Genomic DNA, 13,638 nt, shown 5'->3' on the forward strand with positions numbered 1-13,638 from the left:
CAATGTATACTTGCAGTTAATTACTTGTAGCTCAACACTACATTTGTATTGGCGTTGGGTGTCTGCAGCATCCCATGCGCTAACCAGTTGTCTACATGTGAGGTAAGGAGGAGGCTGAGATGCTGAAGCAGCCACTATTCCGCACCATCACTCACCCACATTGCCTTGCAGATCACAAAGTTCTGTCTACCCTGGAAAAGCCACGGGAATCCGCCTCAGCCCCCACCCTTGAAGCTGCTATCCCAGAAACAAGCAACCGCTCTTCAGTATCAAGTAGGATCCAAATACTTCCACATTGTCATGTGTTTAAATCACCCCAAAAAACGGGTGTGGTCATTACACCAGGAACTTTACACTGTTCAGACATTTGGCCTTGACTTTTAAAGGTGTAAAATACTTTTTTTTAGTAGTGTTTTTCTCTGCCTTTTGTTTATTAAGACACCAGTGCAGTTTTTTCATGGTTATTTTCTTTTTCTGATCAATAGATCAGGATTCTACCAAACCGACTATATATAAATGAATGAATATACGCAACTAAGCCATTAAATCATTTCATTTTTATATTTACCTCTGTGAGTGTCTTCTACCCCCCATTTTCCTGACAGTTGCTTTAAAGGGCAATTCCACCACTTTTCAACCTCATATTCATCATCTCCAGCACCAAACCAGTGTCTACATTATGTGACCGACCGGTTCGATTTGGTCTTATGTTGCAAAATTTGAAATGTTTTTTATTTATTTTTACATTAGATAAAAGAAGAGACTCAGAGCTAGAAAATGGTATACCATACACTGCAGTTGAGGAACAATGGGAAAGTCATTCTTGTAAACTTGTTACCCCACTTTTGAGAAAATGGCCCTTGAATGTTTTGGTACCTTCTTTGTCTACACCCATTCAGCATCGTTCACAGCTTTAGCCCCACCCATCTCTTTAATGATTCACATGTGAGGCTATGTGTTAAACAACCAAAGATTTCAAGACTAAAGGCTGGTTTATACTACGGGTGTGTTAAAAATTGGCAGTCCGTAAATTCAGAATGTTCCGCTCTCGGAGCATTCAGATTGCAGACAGGACGCTCTGGACAAAAAGTAGAGTTGATCCGAGCGTTCTGACCTAACAACAGCAGTCAAGCACCCAAGCTAACTGGCTGACTTTGACTAGCTACTTCCAGACACCAATGAGAGAACTCTGACCATTTTACTCGCCCTTGCAGAGCTAGTTAGGCTGTTTTTATGTTATCCAGAGCGTTGGTGACTGAAACTGTGCTGCTGGCTACAATTTAATTACATTTCTTTTGCCAACGTTTACTAACACCGGCCATATTCAACGGGTGTTGAGCGTTCATAAATGTGTCAGTTATTCTGTGCTTTGGCACACTCAGACGAAAGTACTCTGAAATTGGCATAGGTTGCCAGAGCGAATTTATCAGCTGCCAGCGACAGATGTCGCAGTGACATCATAAACATTTTATCGAAATAGGTATTTGCATAGTGGAGTCTTTTGTTTAGACATGTAGCTAGCTAACTAAACAATGAACCATAATCCAGCTAGCTAAAGTTTCAGATATTGCATGTTTCTAATTTTGTCAGAAAGTCATTTTCATTTCAAGTTAAAGTGTACTGTAGGGTAGTAACGTTATGAGTTGGGACTCTCTTACCCGTATATATGGATGGAAGCTTCTCACTCTCTGTCACGGATGCCATGGTTGCCCTTAGTTTGAAGATGTAATCCAGAGACAGGTGTTTTATACAACAGCCTTCTGTGTGTTCTTTTTTCGACTCCTTCTGCATATTTACAATCAAACGCTCTAATTCCACTGATTTCAAAACTCGGTCCTCCAGAAATTGGAAAGCAACACTTATGCAGTTCTACTACGTGATATCTTTAAAAAAAAGCTGCGTTAGAAAGGATTACCTACACATACTGACCAGCTCATATTATAGACATGTCGCGTGCTACATGCAGACCAATCCAAACTCATCTCTCAGCATGTCCAGCCATTCATTATCTCAGCCAATCAGTGTTGAGCTACAAGGTTGCTGACATGTTTTATTTTTTTTTAAATCACCCCAATTTCATGGTATCCAATTGGTAGTAGTTACAGTCTTGTCTCATTGCTGCAACTCCCGTACGGACTCAGGAGAGGCAAAGGTCAAGAGCCATGCATCCTCCGTAACACAACTCAACCAAGCCACTCTGCCCATCCAACCCGGAAGCCAGCTGCACCAATGTGTCAGAGGAAACACCATACACCTGGTGACCGTGTGAGCGTGCACTGCGCCCGGCCCGCGAGTCACTAGTGCGCGATGAGACAAGGATATCCCTGTCGGCCAAACCCTCCCCTAACCAATTGTGTGCCGCCCCATGGGACTCCCGGTCGCGGCCGGCTGCGACAGAGCCTGGACTCGAACCCAGAATCTCTAGTGGCACAGCTTGCACTACGATGCAGTGCCTTAGACCACTGTGCCACTCAGGAGGCTGCTGACTTTTCCCATGGCTAAACCAACTAGGCTCGTAATTTAACAATTTTATTTGTATTTACAGATGGCATACAAGTTTGTTATTAAGGCACATGACAGGTCACATGTTCCAGAAGGCATTTCTGTCCCAAAAAAGTTTATCTTCAAATGGTGCTCCAGTGAAGTAGTAACATGCGACACACGCCTAGTTTCCTGAAAAGAGTCACATGTGAAACAGCATATTTCTATGATCAGTGGTTAAAAATATAAGAAGAAAGATCCTAAAAAAAGATTCTCTGTGACATCACAGGGTAGAATTAAAAGTAAAAAACAGGGATTTTCAAAATCTGCAATGAGTTTCTAGCACAAGGTAGAAATGCACCGTTGTTACATATGTTGGCACTGGCATTGTGCTGGAGATAATGAAAATGAGGTTGAAAAGTGATGGAGTTGCCCTTTAAGTGAACCAGGCATTGAAATTAAAATAGTGTCAATAGAGGAAAAGTACCAGGCAGCTCAGTTCTTTGGGTGTGTGTTTGTCGCATCCCCCAGCTCAGTACCGTCAGGCAAAGCGAGGCTCGTTGGGAGCTCTAACCATGAGCCAGCTGATGAAGAGACAGCTGGAGCACCAGTCCAGTGCCCCTCACAACATCAGCACCTGGGAGACAGGTTAGTCACTGCTAACTATCTCTGGTCCACCTCTCCAGAGGGAAAACATCGAAACCGATTTTTAATGATTGGGTTTGACTGTGCTGATTTTAGTGTTTATCTCTACAGGCCCCACCAAGACCAGCCTCCTATCTGCCCCCAGTACAGTCAGCATGTTTGTGCCTGCCCCTGAGGAGTTCATTGATGACCAGCCCACCACCATGACTGACAGGTGAGAGAACCTATCGCCAACCACCAACACTGACTGGTGTGTCATTCAGGATCGCAGACACTGTGTACATGAATGGTTATTCAGTGTTATTAATGATAATACTGTGTGGTCACTCAGGTGTCGTGACTGTGGTGCGGTGCTAGAGGAGTATGATGAGGAGACCCTGGGCCTGGCAGTGGTGGTGCTCTCCATGTTCATCCACCTCAGCCCCGACCAGGCCGCTCCACTGCTGCTGGACATCATGCAGTCTGTGGGCAGGTCTGGCAACTACAGCAGCTCCTGTACCAAACCCTATTATACTTCGACATACACAAACCTGATTGTTCAGTAACATTTTTGCACACTCTCTGTCATGTCTCCGATGTTAAATTCAGATTTGTGTCTTTCAGGCTGGCGTCTAGTGCTAATTTCTCTGGGCAAGCTGAGAGGTATGACACATCACAACCAGACATACTAAGTATATTATTATATTGTGTGTGCTAAACTCAGGTGTAATGTGGATGCTGATGATTTGTTGACACTGGCTGTATTCTTGTACACAAATGAGAATATATGCCAACATGAGGTGCAGACGTTCTATGTCTGTTGATGTCTCTGTTGGTGTAGCATGCTGATCCCTGGCAACGCAGCAGGTGTGGCTAAGCAGTTCCTCCGCTGTGTGTTCCATCAGCTGGCCCCCAATGGCATCCTTCCCCAGCTCTTCCAGAGTAACATTAAAGGTCTACTCATACACACCACAACATGTCTGCTGTTAGGAGCAGCTCTCTGAGGGATATGGTTAGATCCTTACCATCATTCTTTTCTGTGCATTTTCAGATGGAGGTTTTCTGAGAACATTGGCCTTTTCCCTGATTGATTTTAATGAACTGAGTTCTGTGGCTGCACTGAACCAGCTACTGGAGGTGGGTTTTCCTGCTTAGTGAAATGCTTAACGCTCAGCACTTGGCTGAAGGTTCTATGTGGTGTGTGTTTGTGTATGGGCTTTTTATTTTGAACTTTTATTTTATTTGGTCTATATTTTCTTAACTCTATTTTCTTAAAACTGCATTGTTGGATACAGGCTTGAAAGTAAGCATTTCAAGGTCTACACCTGTTGTTTTCGGCGAATGTGACAAATAAAATTTGATTTGATTCAATTGCTAACACAGAAGATCAGCGTTACAACGCGATTGACATTAAAAGCATTTTTTTCGCATTCATAGTAAATGCTGCATATGTCGGCTCTATCGGAAATTACCTTTAAATTTCAATTGCGCAACAACCACATCTTCCGGAGTTTGAATTGAATCGAGCCCTCTGTCTTGAGTCTCAAGAAACATCTTCACTTTCATCATGTATCCAGCAGGAGGAGCTCTTGTATAAATTGACAAGACTAACACTGCTGTTTGGATAGCGTGATACTAAAGCAGATAATGAGTACTACTGAAGAGCATGCCTCTGCATGGTTATTCCCAATATTTACTCTGCACTATTAACTTGGTTTGTTTTATTTAGAAATCTTACACTGTTAAAATGTTAAAGCAATAGCACTTATGATAGTCTATCTCAGTTCACTCCTTTGGCTCATAACAATCAATAGTCCAAACCACGTTTAGAATATATTTTTAAACAAAATTGTTACAGCTGGTAAGGGCTCTACGGCAATAAATTGTAACCCTGTTATCATTTATGCCACTGTCCTCAGGGTCTGAACAACAAGAAGAGTCTACCAGCAGGGGGCACCATGCTGCACTGCCTAGAGAACATCGCCACCTTCATGGAGGCCCTGCCCATGGACTCCCCCAGCAACCTGTGGACCACCATCTGCAATCAGTTCCAGACCTTCCTCACTAAACTACCCTCTGTGCTGCCTCTGAAGGTACTGGACCTCGCTCTGCATATAGTCTGCATTAATTTTTTTTTTTTTAACTGTGATCAATATTGAGCTATAGCCTTATGAAGAATGTGATGGCGTCTCTCTCAGTGTCCCCTGGACTCCAGTTTGAGGATCATCATTTGCCTGTTGAAGATCCCCACCACAAGTGCAACCCGGGTGAGTCTGTCTGTGTTTGCTTGATATACATTAGGACTACTAACCAAATGGTGAGGTCAGTCTTTATTTGAGTGTCATAAGTAACCCTATCCCAGGCCCTGAGGAGGTTATGATTGGCTACATTCTGACTCTTTAAATATAATGACTTAGACCTGATAACATTCAGTTATGTCAGATCAGAGGAAGGCCCGGAAAATTGCCAAAAGACTCCAGGTGCCCAAGCCATAGACTGACTGTTCACTCTGCTACCGTCCGGCAAACGTTACCTGAACATTGGCTCTCGGACCAACAGGTTCCGAAACACCTTCTACCACCAAACCATAAGAGTGCGAAATAGTTAACTAATGGCTACCCAGACTATCTTGAACTGACTCAATGAACACTCACAAGACTATGTATACACACCATACACACACACTAGACTGACACACTAAACCCACACACATTCACAACATTACATACACACGCACACACACACACACACACACACACACACACACACACACACACACACACACACACACACACACACACACACACACACACACACACACACACACACACACACACACACACACACACACACACATAACACAAACACACATGCGGATACCAACACAACACACACACCTCTGTTCTTTATTTTACTATTATTATTATTATCTATCCTGATGCCTAGTCACTTTACCCTGCATTCATGTACACATAGTATCTACCTCATATCCTTCCACATTGATCTGGTATTGGTACTGCCTTTATATACTGTAGCTCCATTGAGCATTTTATTATTTGTGTTTCTATTTTTCTTTTTATTGTGATCATTTTTTAACTCTGCATCATTGGGAAGGGCTCGTCAGCAACAATTGCATGGTTAAGTCTACAACAAATAACCTTTTGATTTGATTTGAGATATTGTTCAGTGGTCAGTGAACAGCTCACTCACATTGACTGTCATTTGCATGACTGAACCCAGAAGTCTTACTCATTTAGAATAAGCAGAAAAAATAACAAAACCACTGGTGTGGTAAGATCCCCTCACCCACCCACCAGGCATTGACCCTTAACTCCCTCTCTTCCTCTTCTTCCTCAGAGCTTACTGGAGCCCTTCTCCAAACTGCTGAGCTTTGTCATCCAGTATGGAGTGTTCAGCCTCTCTTACCTGGTGGAGCTGTGTGGCCTCTGCTACAAAGCCTTCAATAAGGTAAGATATGTTCAGGTTAGCTTACATTTGATATTAGTATATTTGTTTATTATGTACAAATGTAGGATCTTAATTTGATCACATTTGTTGCTTTATCTGACCTTTTTCCATTTTAACTGAGAGCTGCACTATCTTCCTCTATGGGCCCATCGACCTCTCCTTTGTCATTGCTATCGGCCTCTTACTTGGTCTATTTTTACAATAAGCAACTCAGAAGTGACCTCTTTTATGCATGAATAAGGACTGATTGCCGATTGAACAATTGTGCAAAGATTTTTTGCACACGTGCAGAAGAGGAAAACATTCATGGGAGTAATTTGTATCAGTTCTGACCAAATGTTTCAATTTTGTTGGACATGATTTACTCAATGCATTTTGTAGAAAGTTGTGTTTACTATTTTGTAAAAATGTGCTTAGCATTTGCATTGTGTGTGAAAGCAATGAGAAATGACTGTTTTGCAAAAAATAAAACTGTTGTGCTCATTAGGTTATGATGGAAAGCAAGTGGACCCCAGTTTCATTAAAAGTGTCTTAGCAATCGAGAAAAACTGTAAAAATATTTGTCGCAGCGATTTTCCTTAATGAAAAATGTATAAATCCCTACAGAAAATGTACATTATAATCCACATAATAATTCACATTTCCTGTTGCTGCAGCATTATTTTCCTGCTGTAGAAAACTGGCTCAAATTAAGATCCTTCATCTGTAGCAATGCATTTATCTCACGTGAAAGGCCCAATTAGAAAAGCGATACAGTATTCTAACTTTCCCACATTGTTAAATATAAAACCATGTCTGCAGACCTTTGTATACAGTAGTTCTTGGTTGTAATACTTATCCCCAGCCTCTCCCGCTAGACAGCAAGGTGGCTGTGTGTCACAGATGATTAAGTAGGCAATCAGCCAGTATTGATTTACATGATTAATTTGGGCTCTGGGCTGAGGATGTATGGTGTGTATCTGAGGGCAAGCCTCCCTCTGTTAGAGCTGGGGCATTGGCTGTCTCCTGCTGCAGGAATGATGGATCCTCCCCCTGCTACTGCTGTCACAGCGCCATGCTTTATGTCTCCAGCTCTATTGATTTCCTCTAGCCTTTTAAATTCCTGCTATATAACATCCGTTTCTCAATATGCAAGTCAACATGACTGATAATGTCTATTTAACTGTTTCCTGTGCAGTTAGTCTTATGAGGTGAGCTTTCTCAAATACAAGTTTAAGGAGGATTTTTCATTGGGTTATTGTAGACGTATGAATGTTTGGGAAGTTATGTTTATCACTAATGCACTATACATTGAACATTTTAACAAATGTGACCCCAAATCAACTGTACTGTATGTATTGGGGTTTCATGCTAATGAAAAGGCAATAATTTATTTTGTAATATACACTATATATACAAAAGTATGTGGACACCACATGCAATCTCCATAGACAAACAATGGCAGTAGAATGGCCTTACTGAAGAGCTCAGTGACTTTCAACATGGCACCATCACAGGATGCCACCTTTCCAGCAAGTCAGTTCATCAAATTTCTGCCCTGCAAGAGCTTCCCCGGTCAAATGTAAGTGCTAATTTTTGTGAAGTGGAAACGTCTAGGAGCAAGCACACACTCTCAGAACGGGACCGCCGAGTGCTGATGCGTATATCGTGTAAAGATCTTCTGTCCTAGGTTGCAACACTCACTACCGAGTTCCAAACTGTCTCTGGAAACAACGTCAACACAACAACTGTTAATCGGGAGCTTCATGAAATGGGTTTCCTGTTTCAGCATGACAATGTGCACAAAGCCATACAGAAATGGTTTGTCTAGATCAGTGTAGAATAACTTTACTGGCCTGTACAGAGCCCTGACCTTAACCCCATATAACACCTTTGGGATTAATTGTTAAGCCAACTGCAAGCCAGATCTAATCGCCCAACATTTTTTTTTTTTTAACCTTTATCTAACACCTTTGGTGTCATTAAGAACAACTCATTAAGAACAACTTCTTATTTTCAATGATGGTCTAGGAACAGTGGGTTTACTGCCTTGTTCAGGGGCAGAACAACAGATTTTTACCTTGTCAGCTCAGGGATTCGATCTTGCAACCTTCCGGTTACTAGTCCATTGCTCTAACCACTAGGCTACCTGCCGTGCCTGACCTCACTAATGCTCTTGTGGCTGAATGGAAGGAAGTCCCCGCAGCAATGTTCCAACATCTAGTGGAATGCCTTCCCAGAATGCCCATGATTTTGGAGTGAGATGTTCAACAAGCAGGTGTCCACATACTTTTGTAGTGTAGTGTATGAACCAATATGTACCACTACCAACGTGTATAATAAGGTGATAATAAGGTAATTACTGTATGCTATGCCATAAGTATACTAGAGAGAGAGAGAGAGGATGACAGTCTAGTTGGTAAACAAGCAGCAGGCAGAGCTTTGTATTGAGTGGATGATTTAACAGAGAGCAGTGGCTTCTCAGGCTGACAGGCTCATCTGAACTGGATCTCTGGGAGAGACGAGATCTAGACTGGGTGCCGTGCTAATCAGTTCCTCTGTCTCTCTGTCTTTATTCAGAACACATACAGCCTTTATACTCCAGTACACACAGGCAACACTGTATGAGCACTGGCGAGGCAGAGAGATATAGTGCACAACCCTGTAATATTAAATAAGACAACCACTCGGCAAACCTTCTTCCCCCAGTATGCCTCAGAGTTTATCTCACATGGTTCCTCTAAAATTAATTACAACATTTGTACACAGTGGTTTTCTATATTCTCTCTCCACTATCCTTATTTCCTCTATCCTGAGCTATTTGGTGTGTTTTGTTTGCCCAGGAGCGAGATAAGTTCTATATGTCTCGTATTGTGGTGCTGGAGCTTCTACAGGCTCTGAAGTTCAAGTCTCCTCTACCCGATACTAACCTGCTACTGCTGGTCCAGGTAAACAGTTGTACAATCAGAACTACTTGGGGAAAAGACTTTAACTCCAAAGTACCTAAGATGACTTTACATATTTATTTATGTTAACTGCATCCGTGTATGTTGTCAGTTTGTTTGTTCAGATATTGGTACGAGGCTAGCAGAGTCTACTGTTCTCTCAAAGCACATGATCTCATCTCTTCCAGGGGTAAGACAGTACATCATACATTACATTGGTTCTATGGGTCCCTTTATGATGACCTAATGAAACCAAATGAGATACAGATATTGTCCTTTTGATTGTTGCGTTATTCTCTCTGTCTTTCTCAGTGCACGACAGCAGCAATGGAATGCATGAGGCAATACATCAGTGAACTTCTAGACTTCATAGCGGATATGCACACGCTGACCAAACTAAAAGTGAGTTTCCTCCTCATTCACTTGTCTTACATAAGTCTCACCTCTAGCCATCTCGTCATGTGGGTGGGTGCTTATATTTGTCCTATTTCATACATGTACAAGTGTGTATTATACGCAGGTGTGAATTGGAAAAATGTTTGCGTATCCCAACTCTCCCTGAGACACCACACCTTGAGAGTGGTGTCACTGCCAGGCCCTAGTCATGTGACCTATCCTGTGATCATGTGACACTCTCCAGAGCCATATGAAGGCGTGTTGTCAGCCACTGCACGAGGACACGTTCGGAGGGAACCTGAAAGTGGGCCTGGCACAGGTAGCTGCCATGGAGATCAGCAAAGGCAATCACCGTGACAACAAGGCAGTGATCCGTTATCTGCCCTGGCTCTACCATCCCCCGTCCGCCATGCAGCAGGGGTGAGAGGCACAGACAGTCACAGCACAGATGTCACTTTCAGTGATCTCACTATTAATAACCATGAAGATAGAACTATATGTCACAAATGGTATAGCAGACTTGACCAGTTAGATTTCTGTAGTTTTTAGTGGAATGCTATCAGTAGAAGTGCTTCTATACGTCATTACAATTCATTGGGAGTCTAGTAAGACTGTAATGTATGCTCAAAAAGTGTTTAACCTCTGTCCTCTCCCTAGACCTAAGGAGTTCATTGAGTGTGTGTCCCACATCCGCCAGCTGTCCTGGCTGCTCCTGGGCTCCCTGACCCACTATGCCCTGCACCAGGGCTCCACCTCCTGTATGCCCATCCCCCTGGACGCTGGCTCACACATCGCTGACCACCTCATCGTCATCCTCATCGGCTTCCCTGAACAATCCAAGGTCTGGACAATGTCTAAATGTTATACGCATAAATGTTGACGTAAATGCTACGTAAACGTATTCAGATTTTTATTTGTCCTCCCTCAACTGAAGTCTAGGATGAGATAAAGACCAAAGTGTCACTGACCTCTCTCTTCTTTCCATCCTCTGTCTGCAGACGTCAGTGCTGCACATGTGCTCCCTGTTCCATGCCTTCATGTTTGCCCAGCTGTGGACCATTTACTGTGAGCAGTCGGCGGCCACTCCGGCCCTGCAGAACCAGAATCAGACAGAGTTCTCCTCCAACGCCATTCTGACCGGCCTGGAGTTCTGGAGCCGCGTCACACCCAGCATCTTGCAGCTCATGGCCCACAACAAAGTGGTGAGGAAGATCCACACGCTTATCTCTCTGTCAGCTGCAAGAGGGGGTGGGCTGGAAATAGGATGTGCATGGAGATATGTGCAGTTGAATATGAAATGTAAAGCCAGGCTATTGTCACCTCGGCAAACTACTACCCAGATTTTGGTAGTTGTAAATGTGGCAGAGGAGTTGGCTAAAGCACAAACAGATCCTTGTTGTGTCTGACAGGACATTGCTGTTATGTAAGCCCAATCGGAAATAACCTTTAAAGCATTGTCCAAATACACAGTCAGATTGAATCCCGACCTAAGAATCTGCTTTGCCATGATATATTTTGATTCATATTTGGAAGCGGGGTGATCATAAATCATGTTCTGATCCCTTGCAGTAATACAAATGTGTTATTTCTAACTTTCCAAGATGGTGGAGATGGTGTGTCTACATGTCATTAGCCTGATGGAGGCTTTACAAGAATGCAACTCAACTATCTTTGTGAAGGTAAGAGGGGCATTTACCCACAATTTCCCCTAACATTTGATTTTACACTTTATTTTGCCTCTTCATGTTGCTTTCTATTTCAACTCAAAATTCCCCTCTTCTCTCCATCAGTTAATACCTATGTGGTTGCCCATGATTCAATCTAACCTAAAGGTAAGAGTTAAATTGCAATTCAAATAGGATTTGTATTATGTTTATATATGGATATAGATGCTCAAATTTTCTTCAGAACAAAAAACTCTCACCCTGTCCCATGCAGCACCTGTCTGCAGGTCTACAGCTGCGGCTGCAGGCCATCCAGAACAGAGTGAACCACCAGTGTGTGCAGGGCCAGGTGGCTGGGGCCCTGCCCTTCGCCCTGCGCAAGTGGCTGCAGTGCACACAGTTCAAGATGGCCCAGGTGGAAATCCAGTCATCCGAGGCTGCCTCACAGTTCTACCCCATGTGACCTGCCCACCTCTCACTATAGGAGATCCTCCAAGACCCAGTCCTCCTCAGGACCAGCATGCATCTGTCTGCTGCCTGCCTGACCATAAATATCAGGAAGTCGACTCCTGCATAAACTGACTCTCACCGTCTTAAGACACTGCTTCGGATGTAATCATCTTCAGCACCTTCTAAACTTTGTATATCTATACTATTCTTTGGTGCAATGAAAGGATAGGTGAGTACAGGTTGGGCAGGTGTGCAGATGTAGGGGGATCACAGTTCTGTAGATAGCAGGTTAGATGTCCAACATGCTGTATGCTGCATCAGAGGTCAGAACAGACGGAGAGAATATATAGCAGCAGATGATAGTCTGGATGAGGAATGCTGAAGCTCAGACTTGTTCACTTGGTGATGCTCATGGTCTATATCGATATGTTCAGTTGCTTGGTTGCAAGCCTGATAAAAATAATAAAATCAAGACACATTTTCTAAATATTGTTGTCACTGTAATTTCTACAGAGGACAGTTAAAGTGCACAACGTGTGATATGATTGCACATCTGCACAGTAACTACCACAGTATATCTTCCCTAAGGTTTATGGGAAAACTAAATGACTGCAAGAGGATCTGTTAAACCCAAATACTGTGTAGGAACCACCCATATCCTAGCTCAGAAGAAACCATTAGCAATCATACTATATATCTTATCAGTAAATCCAATTAGACTTTAGGGCTCCTGTCTCACCTCTTCCTCTGCTCAGTTCCAACAGGTTGCCTCTCGCCATCAGAGCCCAGATCGATCAGACACAAAGTGGGTTGCAGTAGCAACAAAAGCAGCAGCGTTGTAACTCGATCAGGATGAAACCAAACAGGGGAGGTAAACAAGACAAGCTAGTCCATGTTGACCGCCCCCTGTAGAGCCTAGCCATCATTTTCCACTGACATGGACCAAATACAGTTACCTCTGGTCTAATGTGGTTTGTCATGATAAAGCATTGTTGTGGAATCTAATGACATTATGGAAAGGGCACTTGTCAGGGAATGCCACGCCACATGAGAGCTGGGCTACCATATATTTAAATCAAAGCTTGATCTCACTCACTTTTTTTCTCTACATTGTTTCTCCTTTATTTTCAAGTTGAATTAAAAAGCTATTTAATGCCATGGTTGTCGGACACAAAATGAAAACAAGCAGGGCAGAATTAGATGAGTCCTGTAGAATGTATCATATTTCATAACTTCTCTACGCCTGCACTTTGTAAAGGGATCCTCTATGAGAGGCGTGTGTCAAATGAGTCACCAACGTTGAGTGCTGTCTGATGATATCACACACACACACACACACACACACACACACACACACACACACACACACACACACACACACACACACACACACACACACACACACACACACACACACACACACACACACACACACACACACACACACACACACACACACACACACACACACACAGGTGACTCCATCAATCTCTGTGCTTGGCTCATCAAATAGCCTCTCTGCAACAGTGTTCCTATGTGTGTGTGTGTGCGTGTGTGTTTAATCAAGTGAAATCCCCTTGCACCGGGGCTGCATCTGCCAGCCGTTGCCACTGTCATGATCGTTTGAACTT

The 13,638-nt window shown here is 43.1% G+C and overlaps 1 protein-coding gene across 1 annotated transcript in view; it reads left to right on the top strand.

Moving 5' to 3' along the window:
• LOC112256740 (protein unc-79 homolog) overlaps positions 1-13,369 on the top strand; it is a 47,718-nt gene extending 34,349 nt beyond the window's left edge. Inside the window, 18 exon segments of the mRNA XM_024430198.2 lie at positions 172-273; positions 3,013-3,340; positions 3,458-3,598; positions 3,730-3,768; positions 3,947-4,059; positions 4,157-4,242; positions 5,025-5,198; positions 5,304-5,372; positions 6,463-6,573; positions 9,396-9,500; positions 9,610-9,687; positions 9,810-9,899; positions 10,138-10,313; positions 10,551-10,734; positions 10,892-11,095; positions 11,495-11,572; positions 11,684-11,725; positions 11,832-13,369. Coding sequence (XP_024285966.1) covers positions 172-273; positions 3,013-3,340; positions 3,458-3,598; positions 3,730-3,768; positions 3,947-4,059; positions 4,157-4,242; positions 5,025-5,198; positions 5,304-5,372; positions 6,463-6,573; positions 9,396-9,500; positions 9,610-9,687; positions 9,810-9,899; positions 10,138-10,313; positions 10,551-10,734; positions 10,892-11,095; positions 11,495-11,572; positions 11,684-11,725; positions 11,832-12,020 — 2,309 coding nt within the window. The 3' untranslated portion in view covers positions 12,021-13,369.
• Positions 13,370-13,638: the final 269 nt, after the last annotated feature.

This window comes from Oncorhynchus tshawytscha, linkage group LG08 (assembly GCF_018296145.1).
Source record: "Oncorhynchus tshawytscha isolate Ot180627B linkage group LG08, Otsh_v2.0, whole genome shotgun sequence".
Classification (NCBI taxonomy): domain Eukaryota; kingdom Metazoa; phylum Chordata; class Actinopteri; order Salmoniformes; family Salmonidae; genus Oncorhynchus; species Oncorhynchus tshawytscha.